The sequence below is a fragment of the Mycteria americana genome, chromosome 6 (genome assembly GCF_035582795.1).
Source record: "Mycteria americana isolate JAX WOST 10 ecotype Jacksonville Zoo and Gardens chromosome 6, USCA_MyAme_1.0, whole genome shotgun sequence".
Classification (NCBI taxonomy): Eukaryota; Metazoa; Chordata; class Aves; order Ciconiiformes; family Ciconiidae; genus Mycteria; species Mycteria americana.
The window spans coordinates 38,901,670-38,915,945 of NC_134370.1; the positions used below are offsets into that span (position 1 = coordinate 38,901,670).

Consider the following 14,276-nt stretch of genomic DNA (forward strand, 5'->3'; position numbering starts at 1 on the left):
TAAATATATATATATAATTAAAGCGACAGTTGTCCTGGACCAGGACAATTTCTGGCAACACACCTGCATCAGCACAGCCCCCTGCAAGGGCACAAGCCTGGGCTGGGCCCCTCCAGAAGCAGCAGAGTCAGGGCAGCCAAGGCTACAGCATGGGCTGAGGGATGCAGCCAGGCCAGGGTCTGGGCTTAAATGTGCTCCTGGGCATGGGGGGACACCAGGTGAGGCTGCTGGGGGCTGTTAAGTCCATCAGGGCCCTCGAGGATGAGCCCGGGTGGGGGTGGCTGTACCCCCACACTCATACCCACCTGCTCTCACGGCCAGCACTGATTTGCTAAGACTGTTGTCTTGCTCTTTTGGCTGTTTTGGCTTTGCAGCCCCCAGCAGCTAAAACCCAGTTTATGTGATGGCCTTAGCAGCACAGCTGGTGTTTCGGGAACTCGCCCAGCACTTGCAAGGCAGGGACGGGCGCTGCGTACTGGCATATGCTCCTTTCAGCATCAGCTGGAAGGGGTCACCCGGGGGGTACCCCCAGGCTGATACAAACATGCATTTAGCAGCAATGTGGGAAATTGCTGGGGGTTTGCAATTTAAGCTCAGCTTAAGTTCAGGGGTTTATTTGCACGTTTGGAGTCTGGCTTGGACATGTCCCAAGCAGGGCTTTCTTTGGCACTGCTCTAGTTTGATGCCCAGGTCTATATAGGTTTTTGCACCTAGCGGTGCAGGATAAATGACCAATTTGCAGTAATCTGTACGTGGGAGACCTTTCTATGGTAAAATCAGATTTTTCTGTACAGGAAATTTTGTAATCGAGTCCCCCCTTAACCCTTGGCTGTTGGTTCTGGGTTTGATCATCCCCTGCTCTTCGTAACACTGAGTTACGCCCGGCAAGAGGCGGGGGCTCGCTCCTGATTTACTGTCCTTGGCCTGGATCCGCTTTTTTCCAAATTGGAAATTTGGAAAGCAACTCGTCTAAAGAATTTGGGAGGGGAAAAAAAAGCTAAAATACATAGGAAGGAGAGTTGACCCACAAGGTGGGGTGAAGCCCAGGTGGCATCTGCTCTGAAAGGAAGGGAAAATCCCCCGTGCACCCTGAGTCAGGGTCAGAAGAAACCTCCAGCACCTTGATTTAATAGAACCAAGATCTTTATTGATCTCACTGTAACAGCAACCACTGGCGAGAGCTTTTCTCCTCCGAAACACCTGCTTGAAGAGACGGTAAAAAATCCCAAATCTATACCCTGACTAGCAGAGGAGCTGCCCCGGCGAGGCCAGGCACTCCCTCCCTGCTCTTCAGCCCCGAGCCCGGTTATAAAAGAGAACCAGGAGAAAGTCGCTGGGATGGGGAACGGAGACGAAAGGAGGTCGGGAAAGGGGGTGTTTAGAAAAAAAAAAAGTGGTTTCCCTCCGGCTCCTGTCCATAAGTTAAGCTGTCCTCAGATATTTTCTTTTTTTTTTTTTTTTGGCTTGGAGAGCAGGTTTCCCGAAACGAGTCGCTGTGCTGAGGGCACCGGGTCCCTGCATCCGCAGTGGCCGTCCCCGCTCTGCAAAGGATGTCCTCGCCCCATGTCCCTGCCGCTCCCTCGATCCGAGGACCTAACAGACCTCCTAGGATCTTCGCTTTAAGGAAAATATATTTATTTATATATAATATATATATTTGTGTGTGTCTTATCACCACCCACCCACACGCATATACATATTTCTACTTGCACTCACTCAGTCACGCGCCTATGACGGCTGGCTACACGTTCACGTTGCATCCCACCGAGCGCTACCCATGCAAGGGAAAGGATGGGAGAGACACCCCATTCCCTTGGGGTTTTTTGCTTTTTGGCCCAAAACGAGCGGCAGCCCTCCCCTCACGAGAAAAGCAGGTGGAAGATGGGAACTCGCAACCAGCCGCCATGCCGACCTGCGCCAAACATACCTAGAGAAATAAATTACCGGACGGAAAGTGCACAAAGCCTGCAGCACTGATGCCAGTGTGGGGCATACCCGTCCCTGGCATGCGGAGCCACTGCCGCGGCAGGCAATGGGTCCCCGGGGCTGGCTACCGGGGCAAAACGACCCGAGGGAGGATGGATGGAGCAGGCACTCAGGTGGGGGCTGATAAAATGGCACTTGAGAAGGTTGCAAAGCTCTTGACGGCTCCCAACAGGCAGTAAAAAAAAACCAGGGGGGCTGGTGGGCTCGGGGGGCAGAAGATGGCACTGCCATGGCATCCCCCGCCACGCACGCCCTCACCAAACACTGCTCTTCAAGGCAAGAGTCGCACCGAGAGAGGAGAAAAAAAATAATCCCATCTCCGAGGGATTTCAAGATGCCAGGCACAGGCAGGATGGCCACGACGTGCCAGGCTGGCAAAGGTGCCAACGGCGGGGAGTTTAACACGGAAACCCTTTATCCACGGCAGCATGACCCGGCTGGGGGAAGCCCCAGCACGAAAAGCAAGCGGAGGACGGTACCGACGCCGGCAGCCTGCAACCGGAGCACCCTGGGTGCAGCCGCAATGCTCCCAGCCGCAGCACTACATCCCTGCAGCACCTCACCCTGCATCCCCCCCGGGCACCCAGCTATTCCTGAGACATCCAACAGCGCTGAGGGATTTCGCTCCTGTATTATTCACATTTTAAAGGGGGGGATTGAAAAAAAAAAAAAAAAAAAAGCACTAGAAAGCACTTTCCCAGAGGCGCTCGTCCCCAGCCCAAAAAAAGAAGCATTGCCAGTAAAGTGCCCCTGTTTAGTACCAAAAAAATAAAAGCAAGGGGTTTTTTTGTAATATATGGCTACGTCGCTCTGAGTCCTGGCTGGTGCGTCGGGGACGTAGCCCCCAGTCGAAGGGCTGAGACAGAAGAAATCCAGGTAGGAGAAAAATGTAGGCACCCAGAGCACTGAAGGGAATGCGCTGCCAAAGTTGTCCTCCACTGAATGCCAGCAGGTCCTGGGGGAAATGAAAAAAACCCCACCCTGGGGTGCAAGTGGGTGCTCGCTTTTAGGCGTGACACTTTCCCCCTCCTCCCAAGAGGCTGCCCGCAATTTTCCGGCAGAAGGGGCAAAGGGGGTGACGCAGCTCCAGACCGCCAAGCTGCTGGCAACGGGAGGTTTGGGGTAACGGGAGGGGTTTTTTTGCGGGGGGGAGCATGAGGCGGCAGAAGAGGCAAAGGGATGTTTTAAAAAGAAGCCCGGTGGAGATCAGGCTGCTGGCGGGCAGAGGAGGAGGAATAGGGCCGGATCCAGAAGGGATGCTCCATCCAGCACATGCTGGGACCGGTCACCTACAAAGGGGGAGAAGCCAGAACCGCGCTCTCCAGAAAGAGAGAGGGGTAGGCAGGCGGGCAGGGGGATGCCGATGGGGACCGCTGCCGCCTCTGCCTCGCTGGGATGGATCCTGCTAAGCCGAATGGGGTGTGCACAGGTCTGGGGAGTTGCTGCCTCTCCGTGGTTCCTGCTCAGATATCCATCTCGAACTGAGCGTCGTCCCCTGGCGAGAGACAAGGGGAGAAGCGTTAGGGGGGGGTCACCCCCCCCCCCAAACCCCTCCACCCCACCCTGGGGGTCCCTTACCCATGGATGGCTTCCCCTCCTGGTGGTTCAGGCTGTTGGTGTCCGCTTTGGGCTCCTCGCCGGCCGAGCCGGGGCTGGTGACGCCGGGAATATTGGGGAGGTGACAAGGCGGGGTCTGGGCCATGGGGGAGTTGCGGCGGTCCAGCAGGAACTTGCGGTCGTAGATGATCCGGGTGCCTGGGGGGGAACGAGAGGAGGATGGGGGGGGATCCAGCCCAGCAGCGCTTGTTTGCAGAAGGAGTCTCCCGGCAGGACGGGCGCCCTGGCCAAGGATCCCCGCCACAGCCCAAGGAGAGGCGGGGAGGGCAGGGGGGGTGCGCGCCGCCGCCGCCGCTCTGCCCGCTCTTATCTGGGCACGGCGGGCGATAATGCGGCGCTGGACAAACACCCGCGGCAGCACCTGGGTACCGGCTGCCCCGGGCGCTGCCGTCCCGGCGCAGAGGCCTGGCGAACTCACGGCAGGGGTGGGAACGCATCCTGGGGCTGCCGGCGGACGCAGCACCCCGAAACGTCCCCTCCGTCCCTCTCCCCCGCCTGGGGACGAGGGATGCTCCGACCCCGGGGTGCCAAAGCGGGACGGGGCAGAGCTCCGCACCCCTCGCTGCCCGCGTCCCACTGGGGCCGGCTGCCACCCCGTGCCGGGGGCCAGCCCCCGCCCCCGCCGGGACCCTCCGCGCCCCCCGTTATGCCCCCGAAAAATAATAAACCCTGCTCAAAGCGCTTGCTTTAAGGACAACCGGCGGCAGGCGCTATATATACGCGATACAGAGACGCGATATGGGCGCGATAGGCGGCGTTTAGAGAGGCGGGCGGGCGGCAGGAGCGCTCCCCCGGCGCGGCCCCGCGGCCGCCGCCCCGCAGGCCCCGTCCGCCCCGGCGCTTACCTCCCGGGGTGGTGGAGAAGAGGGTGCCGCCGGGGGTGGTGCAGTAGTCCGGGGGGAGCTGCGCCGCGTCGCTGAGGGCCACGGTGCGGGTGGGGATGGCCCGGCTCTGGCTGGGCTGGCGGCCGCCGGCGGACGACATGGCCCCGCGCTATTGTCCCCGCGGAGGCGGCGCGGAGCGGGCGCCGCCCCCCGCCTCCCATCGCCCCCCCCGCCGCCGCCGCCGCCGCGCAACCGCGCTCCGCCCGCCGCCGGCAGGGGGCAGGCGCGGGGGCGGGCGGCGCTGCCCGCGCCCTCCCACGTGGTCTAGCGGTGAGGATTCCTGGCTTTCACCCAGGCGGCCCGGGTTCGACTCCCGGCGTGGGAAGAGCGTTTTGGGGGGGGTCCCCTCCCCCGCCGGGACCCCCCGTGCAGGCGGGTGATCGTGGCCCGGGGGGAGCCTTCTGCCAAAACATTTTGGCTGAGCCGGGCTGATCAAAGTCACCAGGAAAGGGGACGAGCTGATCAAAGTCACCAGGAAAGCGGACGCATCCCCATATTCCAAATGTACCAACCCAAAAAATTGGGAATCCTGTGCCTCAAGGGCTACACCATCCCCAGATCACCGAGGAAGGGGATGCATCCCCATATCCCAAAGTACCAACCCGGAAAGTTGGGAATCCTGTGCCCTGAGGGCCACGCCAGCCCCAGATCACCAGGAAAACGGATATATCCCCATTTCCCATACCAGGAAAGGGGATGTGTCCCTATATCCCAAACCAGGAAAGAGGATATATCCCCATTTCACCTACCAGGAAAGGGGATGCATCCCCATTTCCCATACCAGGCAAGGGGATGCATCCCCATATCCCATGCCAGGAAAGGGGATGCATCCCCATATCCCAAACCAGGAAAGGGGATGCATCCCCATTTCCCATACCAGGCAAGGGGATGCATCCCCATTTCCCATACCAGGAAAGGTCTCAAACACACCATCCTGGAAAGCTGGGAATCTCGCTCCCTGAGGGCCATGCCAGCCCCAGCACAGCCTCCCTCCCTCCCTCCCCTGGGAACACTGATCCTGCCAGTTATTTTTAGCGTCCCTTTCCCGAGAGGCTGGAGCGGCTGGTTTCTCCCTCCAGCCGTGGATCCCCCCGGCCGAAGCACGTCCCCAGCGGGACCAGGCGCCCGCATGCAGAAGAGGATGGGCGAGGCGGTGGCCCGGGTGGCCAGGAAGGTGAACGACACGGTGGAGAACAAAACGGATTCCCTTGGTAAGCCCGGCGCTCCGGCTCAGCTCCCGCTTGGGGCCCAGAGAAGGATCAGGTGTCCGGGAGCAGGGCTTTATTTTTTGCTGCCATGGTCTAAAAAAAGCTGTCAGCCCCCACTCTGGGTGCTGCTCCCGAGGCTCCCACAGCCCTGGGGAAGGGAAAGGCTCCCCCAAAGCACTCTCAGCCCTCCCAAAGTTTGAGTGGGTTCCCAGCAACGGCACATAATCCCATGGGACATGGCCCAGGGATAAAGTCCCCCTTTGCAAGCGATGGCAGAAGCCAGACCTTTCCCCGCATTACCTTGTCAGATTTGCGTTTTTCTGCAATTTCCCTGTTTCTAGCTAATATCAAGACCCACGTGCAGTTCATCCAAAGAGACAGATGAAAGCCACCCAGTTTCATTCATGCTGGAGTCCCGGCCCCGGGGTATAAATCAGTGCATGCCGAGAGTCAGAGCTTCATCGCTCAGCCTCTCGACGTCCTCCTGAGTAAGATGATAAGCAGGGGAGGACCGAGCTTGTGCAGCCCCTGCCATGGCTTTGGGGAGGGGGCAGAGCCTGGATGGGCATCACGGGGCTGGGATACAGGGTTTCCATGCCCTGGCATTTCCCAGGAGGGGAAACACAGAAACAAAAATGCCAACAGGTGAGAAGCACAGCCAAATCCTCTTCCCTCCCCACTGTGTGCCCATCACCATGAGAAATCCAGCCAGGAGCATGCCCAGGGAAAGCCCTACTCCATCTCCCTCAGCAGTGGAAGAAGTGTCCCCCCAACCTTCCCCAGGCAGTTAGGGACACAGGGAAGGGGGATTACTGAAGTTATTAGACATGGACATGCTGGCTGAGGGTTTGCAGAAGGACATTGTGGCATGGAGGTAAACGCAATGTGATTTGGGGTTGAACACACCTAAGGCAGAACAGCCTTAGCATTCATTGCTGATGGGAACAAACTATTGGTGCTTGTGGAGGTGATTGCAAAGATCCCTGCAATGGAGAGGAGTATGGCAGGGGACATTACAGCATCCATGGGTGGCAGCACCCAGGCAGGCAAATTGAGCATCAACGGGTGGAAAACAAGATGGAAAGCATTGCTCCATCCCAGCTTGGGTGCATTATAAGGTGCCTGGGTCTCTCCGGGGGCAGATCTGGCCAACTGCAAGCTGATGACCTTCCCCGTTGGCATCTACAAAGCCATGAGGAGTGTCACTGAGGGAATCCACCGCATTTCCCTGGCAAACAACGAGCTGAAGTCCCTCACCAGCCGATTTGTCACCACCTTCAGCCAGCTGAGAGGTAAGGGACAGCCCCACTGCTTTGCAACAGCCACTTCCAAACCCCCAGGGCCCAGCAAAGAGTCCCCAGGCTGCTGCAGACAGAGCACAGCACCAGAGAGTTTCCCCACCACAGTTTTTGCTCCTCCACGCCCACACCTCATTCCAAGCACTAGTTCAGCCCCCCAAAAATCCATTTTCCCTTACCCTTTCTGGCCCTTGCAGGAAGAGGGCACTGGTTTTGCTCTCACCCACCCTCCCAAACTCATGCCCTGCCACCTCCAGCCACTCTCAGCAGTGTCCAGGCTGCTGCAGGGTCGCTCATCATCCTCCATCTCCCTCTGAGGATGGGGCTAGGGATGAAAGAGGACGGGAAAGGCAGCCTGGGCATAATTGTGCATGGCAGAGATGGGGCATTTCAGGCTGCAGAAGGCATGCTGGCTTGCTGCTGGCTAATTAGCCCCCATCATGGGACAGTGATAGTTGCTCACTCCCCCACTCACTGCAGGAGACATGGACAGTCATCAGTGCATGGCTGGTGCCACGGGGACACATCTCTGCAGAGCCCAGCAAAAGCAGCCAGAAGCTAACCTGCTACAACATGCTAAAGCATCCGGAGCATCCAGCACTGTGGTTTTGAATGCTAGGGATTGCACCGGGGCTTTGCTTGCCTGCAGCAGCACCCAGGGCTCTGGCAGCTTTTAAAAGCAAATATTTCGCTCACACAATGTACTGCACAACTGCTGCCATGGTGGGTGTCTGGGGAAGCTTCCCATGTTGTACGGGAGCTGGAGCATCATCCATGAAAACTCCCCTAGGCTGGAGAAAAGAAGCATCAAGCAAAGGAAATCAATTTTCATTTTCTAGACAGCATGGTCAGCCCCGAGGCAAAAGGTCTCATCTCCCAGCAAGGGCTTTGCTCCGCCAGTGAACAAATCACTCTTGTGATGAACATGCTGGGCCTCAGCAGAGCTGTTGCAGGGGAGAGATGCCCTGGGGCTGGGGACAGCCTTGCACCAGCCTGAATAAGGCAGGACCTATAAATACCAGGTATTAGCAGGGGCAGGGCAGCTTGCGTGGGTATTTATAGAGCAGAAAGCCCTGTGTCACTGGAGAAGGGCACTGGGGCAGCAGGATTTGGGTTCCTGTTCCCATGGCTAATAGCCTTTCATGCAGGAGTGCTGCTCCTGGCCCCCCAGGAGCCCATTTCTGGTGTTGGGGATAGCATCACAGAGGGTTAAAGTCTGTAGAATAGATATTTTTGACATATAAATACATTTCTTCCACCACTCTGTTTATACCTCAGAAGGTCTTCAGGCACATGAAGATAGAAAACTAGCCTTAAGCCATGACAAGTGTCCATGGGGGGCAAGTTGCACCAACTTCACTAAGAAATATTGCTTATTTTTACAGCCCCTGCTTGCAAAATGCTGCACGGGTTTCATTAGGAAAGCCTGAGGAAGCCAAGAAACAGATTGCTCCTAAAAGCGGTATTCACAGCAGGCAAAATTATGATGGCAAACCATGGAGATGAGCAAAAAAACCCCATTTTCAGAGTTGGAATCCCATTACTGGACCTGGTAGCCCATGGGGGACAGAGGCTGTAAATGAAGCTATGCATTAATTATTTTCCCATCTTTCCCCCCCCATCCCATCACCTCTCTCCTCTCTTCCCCAAACTGCAGAGCTCAACCTGGCAGGCAACTACCTGCACCGCCTGCCCGAGGAGGTCACCTCCCTGCTGCACCTCCGGGCCATCAACCTCTCCCGCAACAGGTTTCGGCATTTCCCTGAGCCCCTGGCCACCGTTGCCACCCTGGAGACCATTGACCTGGAAGAGAACGAGATCGCAGGTGAGATGGACCTTTTCCCGCTGGAGGCGAGGACGAGCATCACCCTGGGGGCAAGTGCACTTCCCAGCAGTGATGCCAGTCCACATCCCTGGGCAGGGAGGGATGCTGGCTTGAAGCTTTGCTCGTGGTCCACCATCCCCTGCAGATGCAGCCAGGCTGAGGGATGGCCTAGTGATCCAGCAAAAGGAGCATGAATTTGGCAGGAGGAAGGGCACACAGGTGCAGGGGAGATGCTAAATAGACAGAGCCTTGTTATCCGCTTGCTTTTGCCAACGTTTGCGCTGCCTCCTGGGGCGAAGCTGTTGCAGTCACAGGGAGAACCAAGCCACCCTATTCACCGCACTGGGATAGGGCTCTCAAAGGCAGCTCCCGCTGTGACTCAGAATCACCAGGTTTAATTAAAAAAAGACCTGACTGCAGAACCCAGCCCCAAGGACGCTGGGCTGGGATGTTTGCTGCCAGGCAAAGTAAGGGCACAAGCCCACCTGAACATTTCCCAGAGCAAGTAGGAGCCATAACACTACAAAATCCCCTAAAAAAAGTGAAATTAAAGGAATGGTAAGAGGCGCTCATCCCCCGACTCTGCAGTCAGAGAAAAATCTTTCATGCGCAAAGCTGAAGGCTTTGGAGTCCCCAAAAGCTGGGCAAAAGGGGCAGCTGTTGCACGTAGATAAAAGGGGATTTATTCAGGAGTGAGCTTTCAAAGAGCCCAGGCTGGAGCATCCCACAGCCCACACGGATCCCCAGGGAGGCAAATATCAAGTCCACTCAATTTTGCTCTTTTATCTGGGATGGCTTCAGCTGCTGCTGGGAAAGCTGCTCCCTGCAACACAAGTTTTATTAACAGCATCAGCTGCTCCCTGGCCATGCCTGTAGAAGCACAAGACATTAAATACTGCTTCCGTGAGAGCCAGCAAAGGATGTGGTCCTTCCTCACCCCTTTTTTCTCTCCCACCTTCTAGAGGGAGCTGTCTCACTCCATCGCTTTTTGAGCTTAATTGGCCAACTTCAACAGATGCAGGAGCTGAGGTCTCCAAACTTCACGTTTCCTTCGCATTTTGTGCAAGCAGGCTGCTGCAGGGAGGGAATACAGCTTTTTGTTGCTTTTTTCCCTGCTTAAGTGCAGAGAGGAAAGGATGCATCAAGGGTTGTACCCAGCTGGATTAATCCTGAGGGAGAGGGCAGCTAGAAAACCCAGCTGCCAGGTTTGGTCACCTCCCGCCAGGCTCCCCTCAGCTGCTGTTATCAGACTCCAGAAAAATAATGACAGGGTAGGAATTAACAATTTCAAGCTAAAATGTTCAGGGACATATCTTGGAAACAAGCACAATGCTGTCTGGCTGCAGAAATAGGTAAGATTAGCCTATTTTATGCATTTTCTGGAAAGGGAAGAGGTAGAGATTAGAAAGCAGGGGTGTTACAGCCAATTTTTGCCAAGGAAACAAAAGTTTGGGTAATTGCATCACTCCTGGGTACCTTCCCCAGTACCTCCTGGGCTCATTCGCATGATGGCCTCCCAGGGACCAGAGCACCCCAAGAACTGCAGCAAGTCCTTCACATCCAAGGAAAAGCATCTCATCCCCAGTTTCACCTTCTGGGACCATGATGAAACCTCCTGGATTGCCATCAAGCCTGAGCTTGCCCAGCACTGAGCTAGCACAAGGATCGAGCTCCCTGCTCTTCTCAGGCACAGCACGCTGGGAGCTTGCAGCCAGGCTGTGGGATGAGCCTTGGTGCCAATTATCTATACGCAAGTTGGCATTTATATATATATATATGCATTTTTATTTGCAGTTTTATATATTATTTATGAGCTTGTGTTTATAGATACCTTTTCCTCCCACACTAGCCTGGCACAACAGGGGAAGGAGTGTTAAGGAGAGCCCATCAGCTTGAACTTAACTGGCACAAATGTTGTTTTTCCTTAACAGCCAAGTAGGATTTGAGCCCTTCACACTCATTTCACCCCAGGAGATCTTAGGCCAGGCTGTAGGAGATGGCATCTTCTCTTTCCCCCTCTACATACATATACAACTCACCCACTATAGCCGGCTGAGGACCCTGTTTTGGCAGCAGGGTCTCATGAGCAGCAGCTGGCACATCCTTGGAGAAGCTCTCGAGGGATCTGAAAGTTCATCCAGGTCCTGTTCTCCAGCAGTGCCTGCACACCTCCAGCCAGCTCAGCACAAGAAGGAGCTTCCCCAGTCGTGCAAAAGCTGTATTTTGCTGCCTTTTATAATTTGGGACCCAGGTTGCACTGCTTAGCCCACTAACAAGTTGAGGACCCCGCTCCAGGTAAAAGACCAGTAGGCAAGAGAAAAATGCTTCACAGACCATGTATGGGAGATGGAGTTTGGAGAAGGACCGGGGCTTTCTTTAGCAGCAGGAAGGTTGCGGATGGTCTGCTTTTTGTTGCTGCTGCTGCAGCTATTCCCAGCCCTGCCTGTCCTCCTCTGCCCTCTCAGTGATGCTGAAGGAACTGATAGCAGGGCTACAAACCAGATTAAAAGCTCCTGCTGAAAGAGGGCTGAGTCACCTACCAAGACATATCGAACTGGAGATAGTAGTTAATGTTTTCCAGTTAAAGGGAAACAGGAGTAAAAGGAGATTAATTAATGCCTGCCTGGAGTCTGTGGGCTCTGAAAGGAGACATTTAGTGCCAGGAACTGCCCTTTTCATCTCAATGAGCTCTTAACTGTGGAGTGTAATTATGTATATATTAATGTCAGTGCTTTTAACTCTTTCCCTGCTAATTAGAGTGATCTCAAATTAGCATTTTCAGCTCCCAAGTCCATGGGGTTTTTTAGTGCCTGAGGCTTCAGTTTCTTTTTCCCTTATTCCTTGATTAATGGTTTAATGTAGAAGATGTTGAGACAGCAAAGGGGATGCTGGAGACCACTAGCAAGGCTGGGCAGGTTGCTGCTGGGGGCAAGTGTGGCTGATTTTCTCCTCCTGAGCATCAGAGAGCGCCACTCTTAAATTGGGGTGATGGCATGGAAAACGCGTCTTTGTTAATAGCTGCAGAGGAGGCAGCGAGTGGGTTTCCATCAGCAGGTTTGGAGGAGGCTGGCAGGAGCTGGTGGCCACCAAAGGATGCGGGTAATGCCGAAATGTGACAGGGAAGCGGCTCTGCTGAGCGGAGCAGGGTCCTTCTGCCTTCAATTTGCAGCTGTAGGTGGCTGCAAGACCTTTGGGGTTGTTAGTGTTCATTACCCAGCTCCTCAGATGCCTCGGCAGCCCTTTAATATCCCTCTCCTTGGATGCCTCCTGATACCTCAGCAGCCCTTTCATCCAAAGGAGCTAGGTTTTTCACTCACTTATTATCATATTCTGATCGGATAAAATTACTGTTTGCTTTAATTATGAAAAAGCCTTTTTTTCCCTTTTCTGCTTAACTGGTGAAGCCAGCATGAATAATTCAGGCTCAAACACGAGTGCCTTATCCACTGGGGAGCTGGCAAGTGATGCTTCTGGTTGCTTATAGAGGAGTTCGTGGCTCCCACGGCGCAGCCGTATAGCTATAGGCTGCATTGCATGCCTTGCCTGTCGCTTCATGCTGGGGGTGAGTCACTGCTCCTTACCTTGAATTAAGCTGCAGAGCTGGGCTGTTCCCACTTTGGGCAAGGCTTGCTCCCTAAAATACTTTCCTTAACTCGCTAAATTTAAACCTAGTGGGGGTTTATCACTCTGCATAGCCTTAGAAGATCATTAAACAGGAAGATCTATCAAAAAAATTGATTTTTGTGCATCAAGGGAAAAAAAATGCAAAATGATACAGGAAGAGTGGTGGTGAATATAAATCCACCATAGAGAAGAGGTATAAAAAAAATCCATGTAAAGCTCAGCCTGATGAGAGAGATGCGCTGCTAAGAAATATGTGTATTACAGAAAATAGCACTGCTCTCTGGAGGGGAAAGAAAAAAGCCTGCAAGGTGTTTGAGTCTTTTTCCAGCATAAAATAAGTTTCATGGTTTAAAAATCACACAATCACCTGCCCAGCTATAATTACAACATCGCAATTCTGCTCCAAGTATCGGCAGAAGAAATCAGAGCTGGAGATATAAAAGGCTCTTGTCGTTTTGGTGGCCAAATTAAAAAGAAATTGTTCTTGGTAAACTCAGGCAGGTGGGCTTTTCAAGCCCAAAATATTGTGATTTGCAACAATAAGCTAAAACTATAATCTTTTAATGATCTTAATTGTTAGGTTTTTGTATTGGTCTCATTCCTCTGTGCTCAGTGGATTCTCATTGAGACCATCCAGAGCGCTGCAGGTTAAGGTACTTTTTTTTTTCCCCATGTAAAAAGGGTTTCCTTTAGAAACTCTTTCTAAAAGAAAACATCTGAATTCATGGAAATTGCAAAATAGGAGGGTGCCTGGAGATGGCCGAGAGCCGTTTTGCAGCCTGTCCAACAAGGGCAAGGAGCATGTGCTCTCCCATTAGCCTGGTCAGGGCTCCTGGGCATTGCAACACTGGGAATAAAATAAGGAAATAAGTCTTTGATTACCAGTTTAGCACCCCAGCAGGGTTTTTTTAGGACTGGGAGAACTGGAAGGCAGTGTCCACATTTAATATCATGGTGTTTGCATCTTGCCAAGACATTTGCTTGAGTAGTCGTATAATTTAATATTTCATTGTGTTTCTGGTTTGATAAAAGCCTGGAGACCAGCAGGAGCGGGGTCTGCTCTGGGCTGCCCATCTTACCACAGCTTTCACTCCCTCTGCTGCTCCGAATTCCCCGGCAGCTGATGCCGGGCTGGGTGCTCACCTCAGCGCTCTCTTTTGCAGAGGTGCCGGTGGAGAAGCTGGCCACCATGGCATCGCTGCGGAGCCTCAACCTGCGAGCGAATCCCGTCAGCCCCGAGGTGCGGCTGCTGGTCCGGCCCCTCGTCCCCTTTGACCTGCTGCTGTCACCGGAGGAGCCTGTCCCCAAAGCCTGAGAGGGTCTCGGGGTGCCCGGGCGAGCTCTCCCGGGGGGTGACTGCCTGCGAGAGTGGTTTGGCTTAGGTCAGTCCCTGCTACACCGCTATTTCTATCCCAAACCCGCAGCAAGGCAGCCAGTCCCTCTCTTTTTTTCTTCCGTAATAAAAAGCAAGCAGCGGGGCTCCTCTGTAAAGGGATGGCTCTGCCAGCTCCAGAGCCGGGGAATCTCCTGCTTTGTGTTTTGCCAGCGCTTGGGGAGGAAGTGGAGCTGTGATGCGTGCGGTGCAAGGTTTGGGTAAGATTGAGGGAGTTGGATGCTCAGCCGCATCCCTCCCACCTGGCCGGTGATAGGTAGCATCTGCTGCCCTGGTCCAGGGCCAGGACGGTGGGTGACATCCCTGCAGCTGTAAGGGTTCCCCCTTGAATTGCTGATATGGCAATGTGCCAAACGCCTGATTAAATGTTTTCCTGTTACGTGTGGGGGGTTTTTTTGTATTTGCTAAATTTATGAGTTATCAGTTGTCTTCTCCTTAAAG

The 14,276-nt window shown here is 54.3% G+C and overlaps 2 protein-coding genes and 1 non-coding gene across 3 annotated transcripts; 2 read left to right on the top strand and 1 right to left on the bottom strand.

The window, feature by feature from the left end:
* Positions 1 to 1,125: 1,125 nt before the first annotated feature.
* Positions 1,126 to 4,636, bottom strand: EIF4EBP2 (eukaryotic translation initiation factor 4E binding protein 2). Its single transcript, XM_075505391.1, has 3 exons — positions 4,449 to 4,636; positions 3,565 to 3,741; positions 1,126 to 3,481 (listed from the first exon to the last, which is right to left on the bottom strand). The coding sequence occupies exons 1-3, from the start codon at positions 4,585 to 4,587 to the stop codon at positions 3,450 to 3,452; spliced, it is 348 nt and encodes a 115-aa protein (XP_075361506.1). The 5' UTR covers positions 4,588 to 4,636; the 3' UTR covers positions 1,126 to 3,449.
* A 104-nt stretch (positions 4,637 to 4,740) lies between these two features.
* TRNAE-UUC (transfer RNA glutamic acid (anticodon UUC)) lies at positions 4,741 to 4,812 on the top strand. Its single transcript has one exon. It is a non-coding gene; the product is annotated as a tRNA-Glu (tRNA).
* Positions 4,813 to 5,546: 734 nt separating this feature from the next.
* On the top strand, positions 5,547 to 13,944 carry LRRC20 (leucine rich repeat containing 20). Its single transcript, XM_075504144.1, has 4 exons — positions 5,547 to 5,698; positions 6,838 to 6,987; positions 8,651 to 8,818; positions 13,606 to 13,944. The coding sequence occupies exons 1-4, from the start codon at positions 5,617 to 5,619 to the stop codon at positions 13,755 to 13,757; spliced, it is 552 nt and encodes a 183-aa protein (XP_075360259.1). The 5' UTR covers positions 5,547 to 5,616; the 3' UTR covers positions 13,758 to 13,944.
* The last annotated feature ends 332 nt before the right edge of the window (positions 13,945 to 14,276 follow it).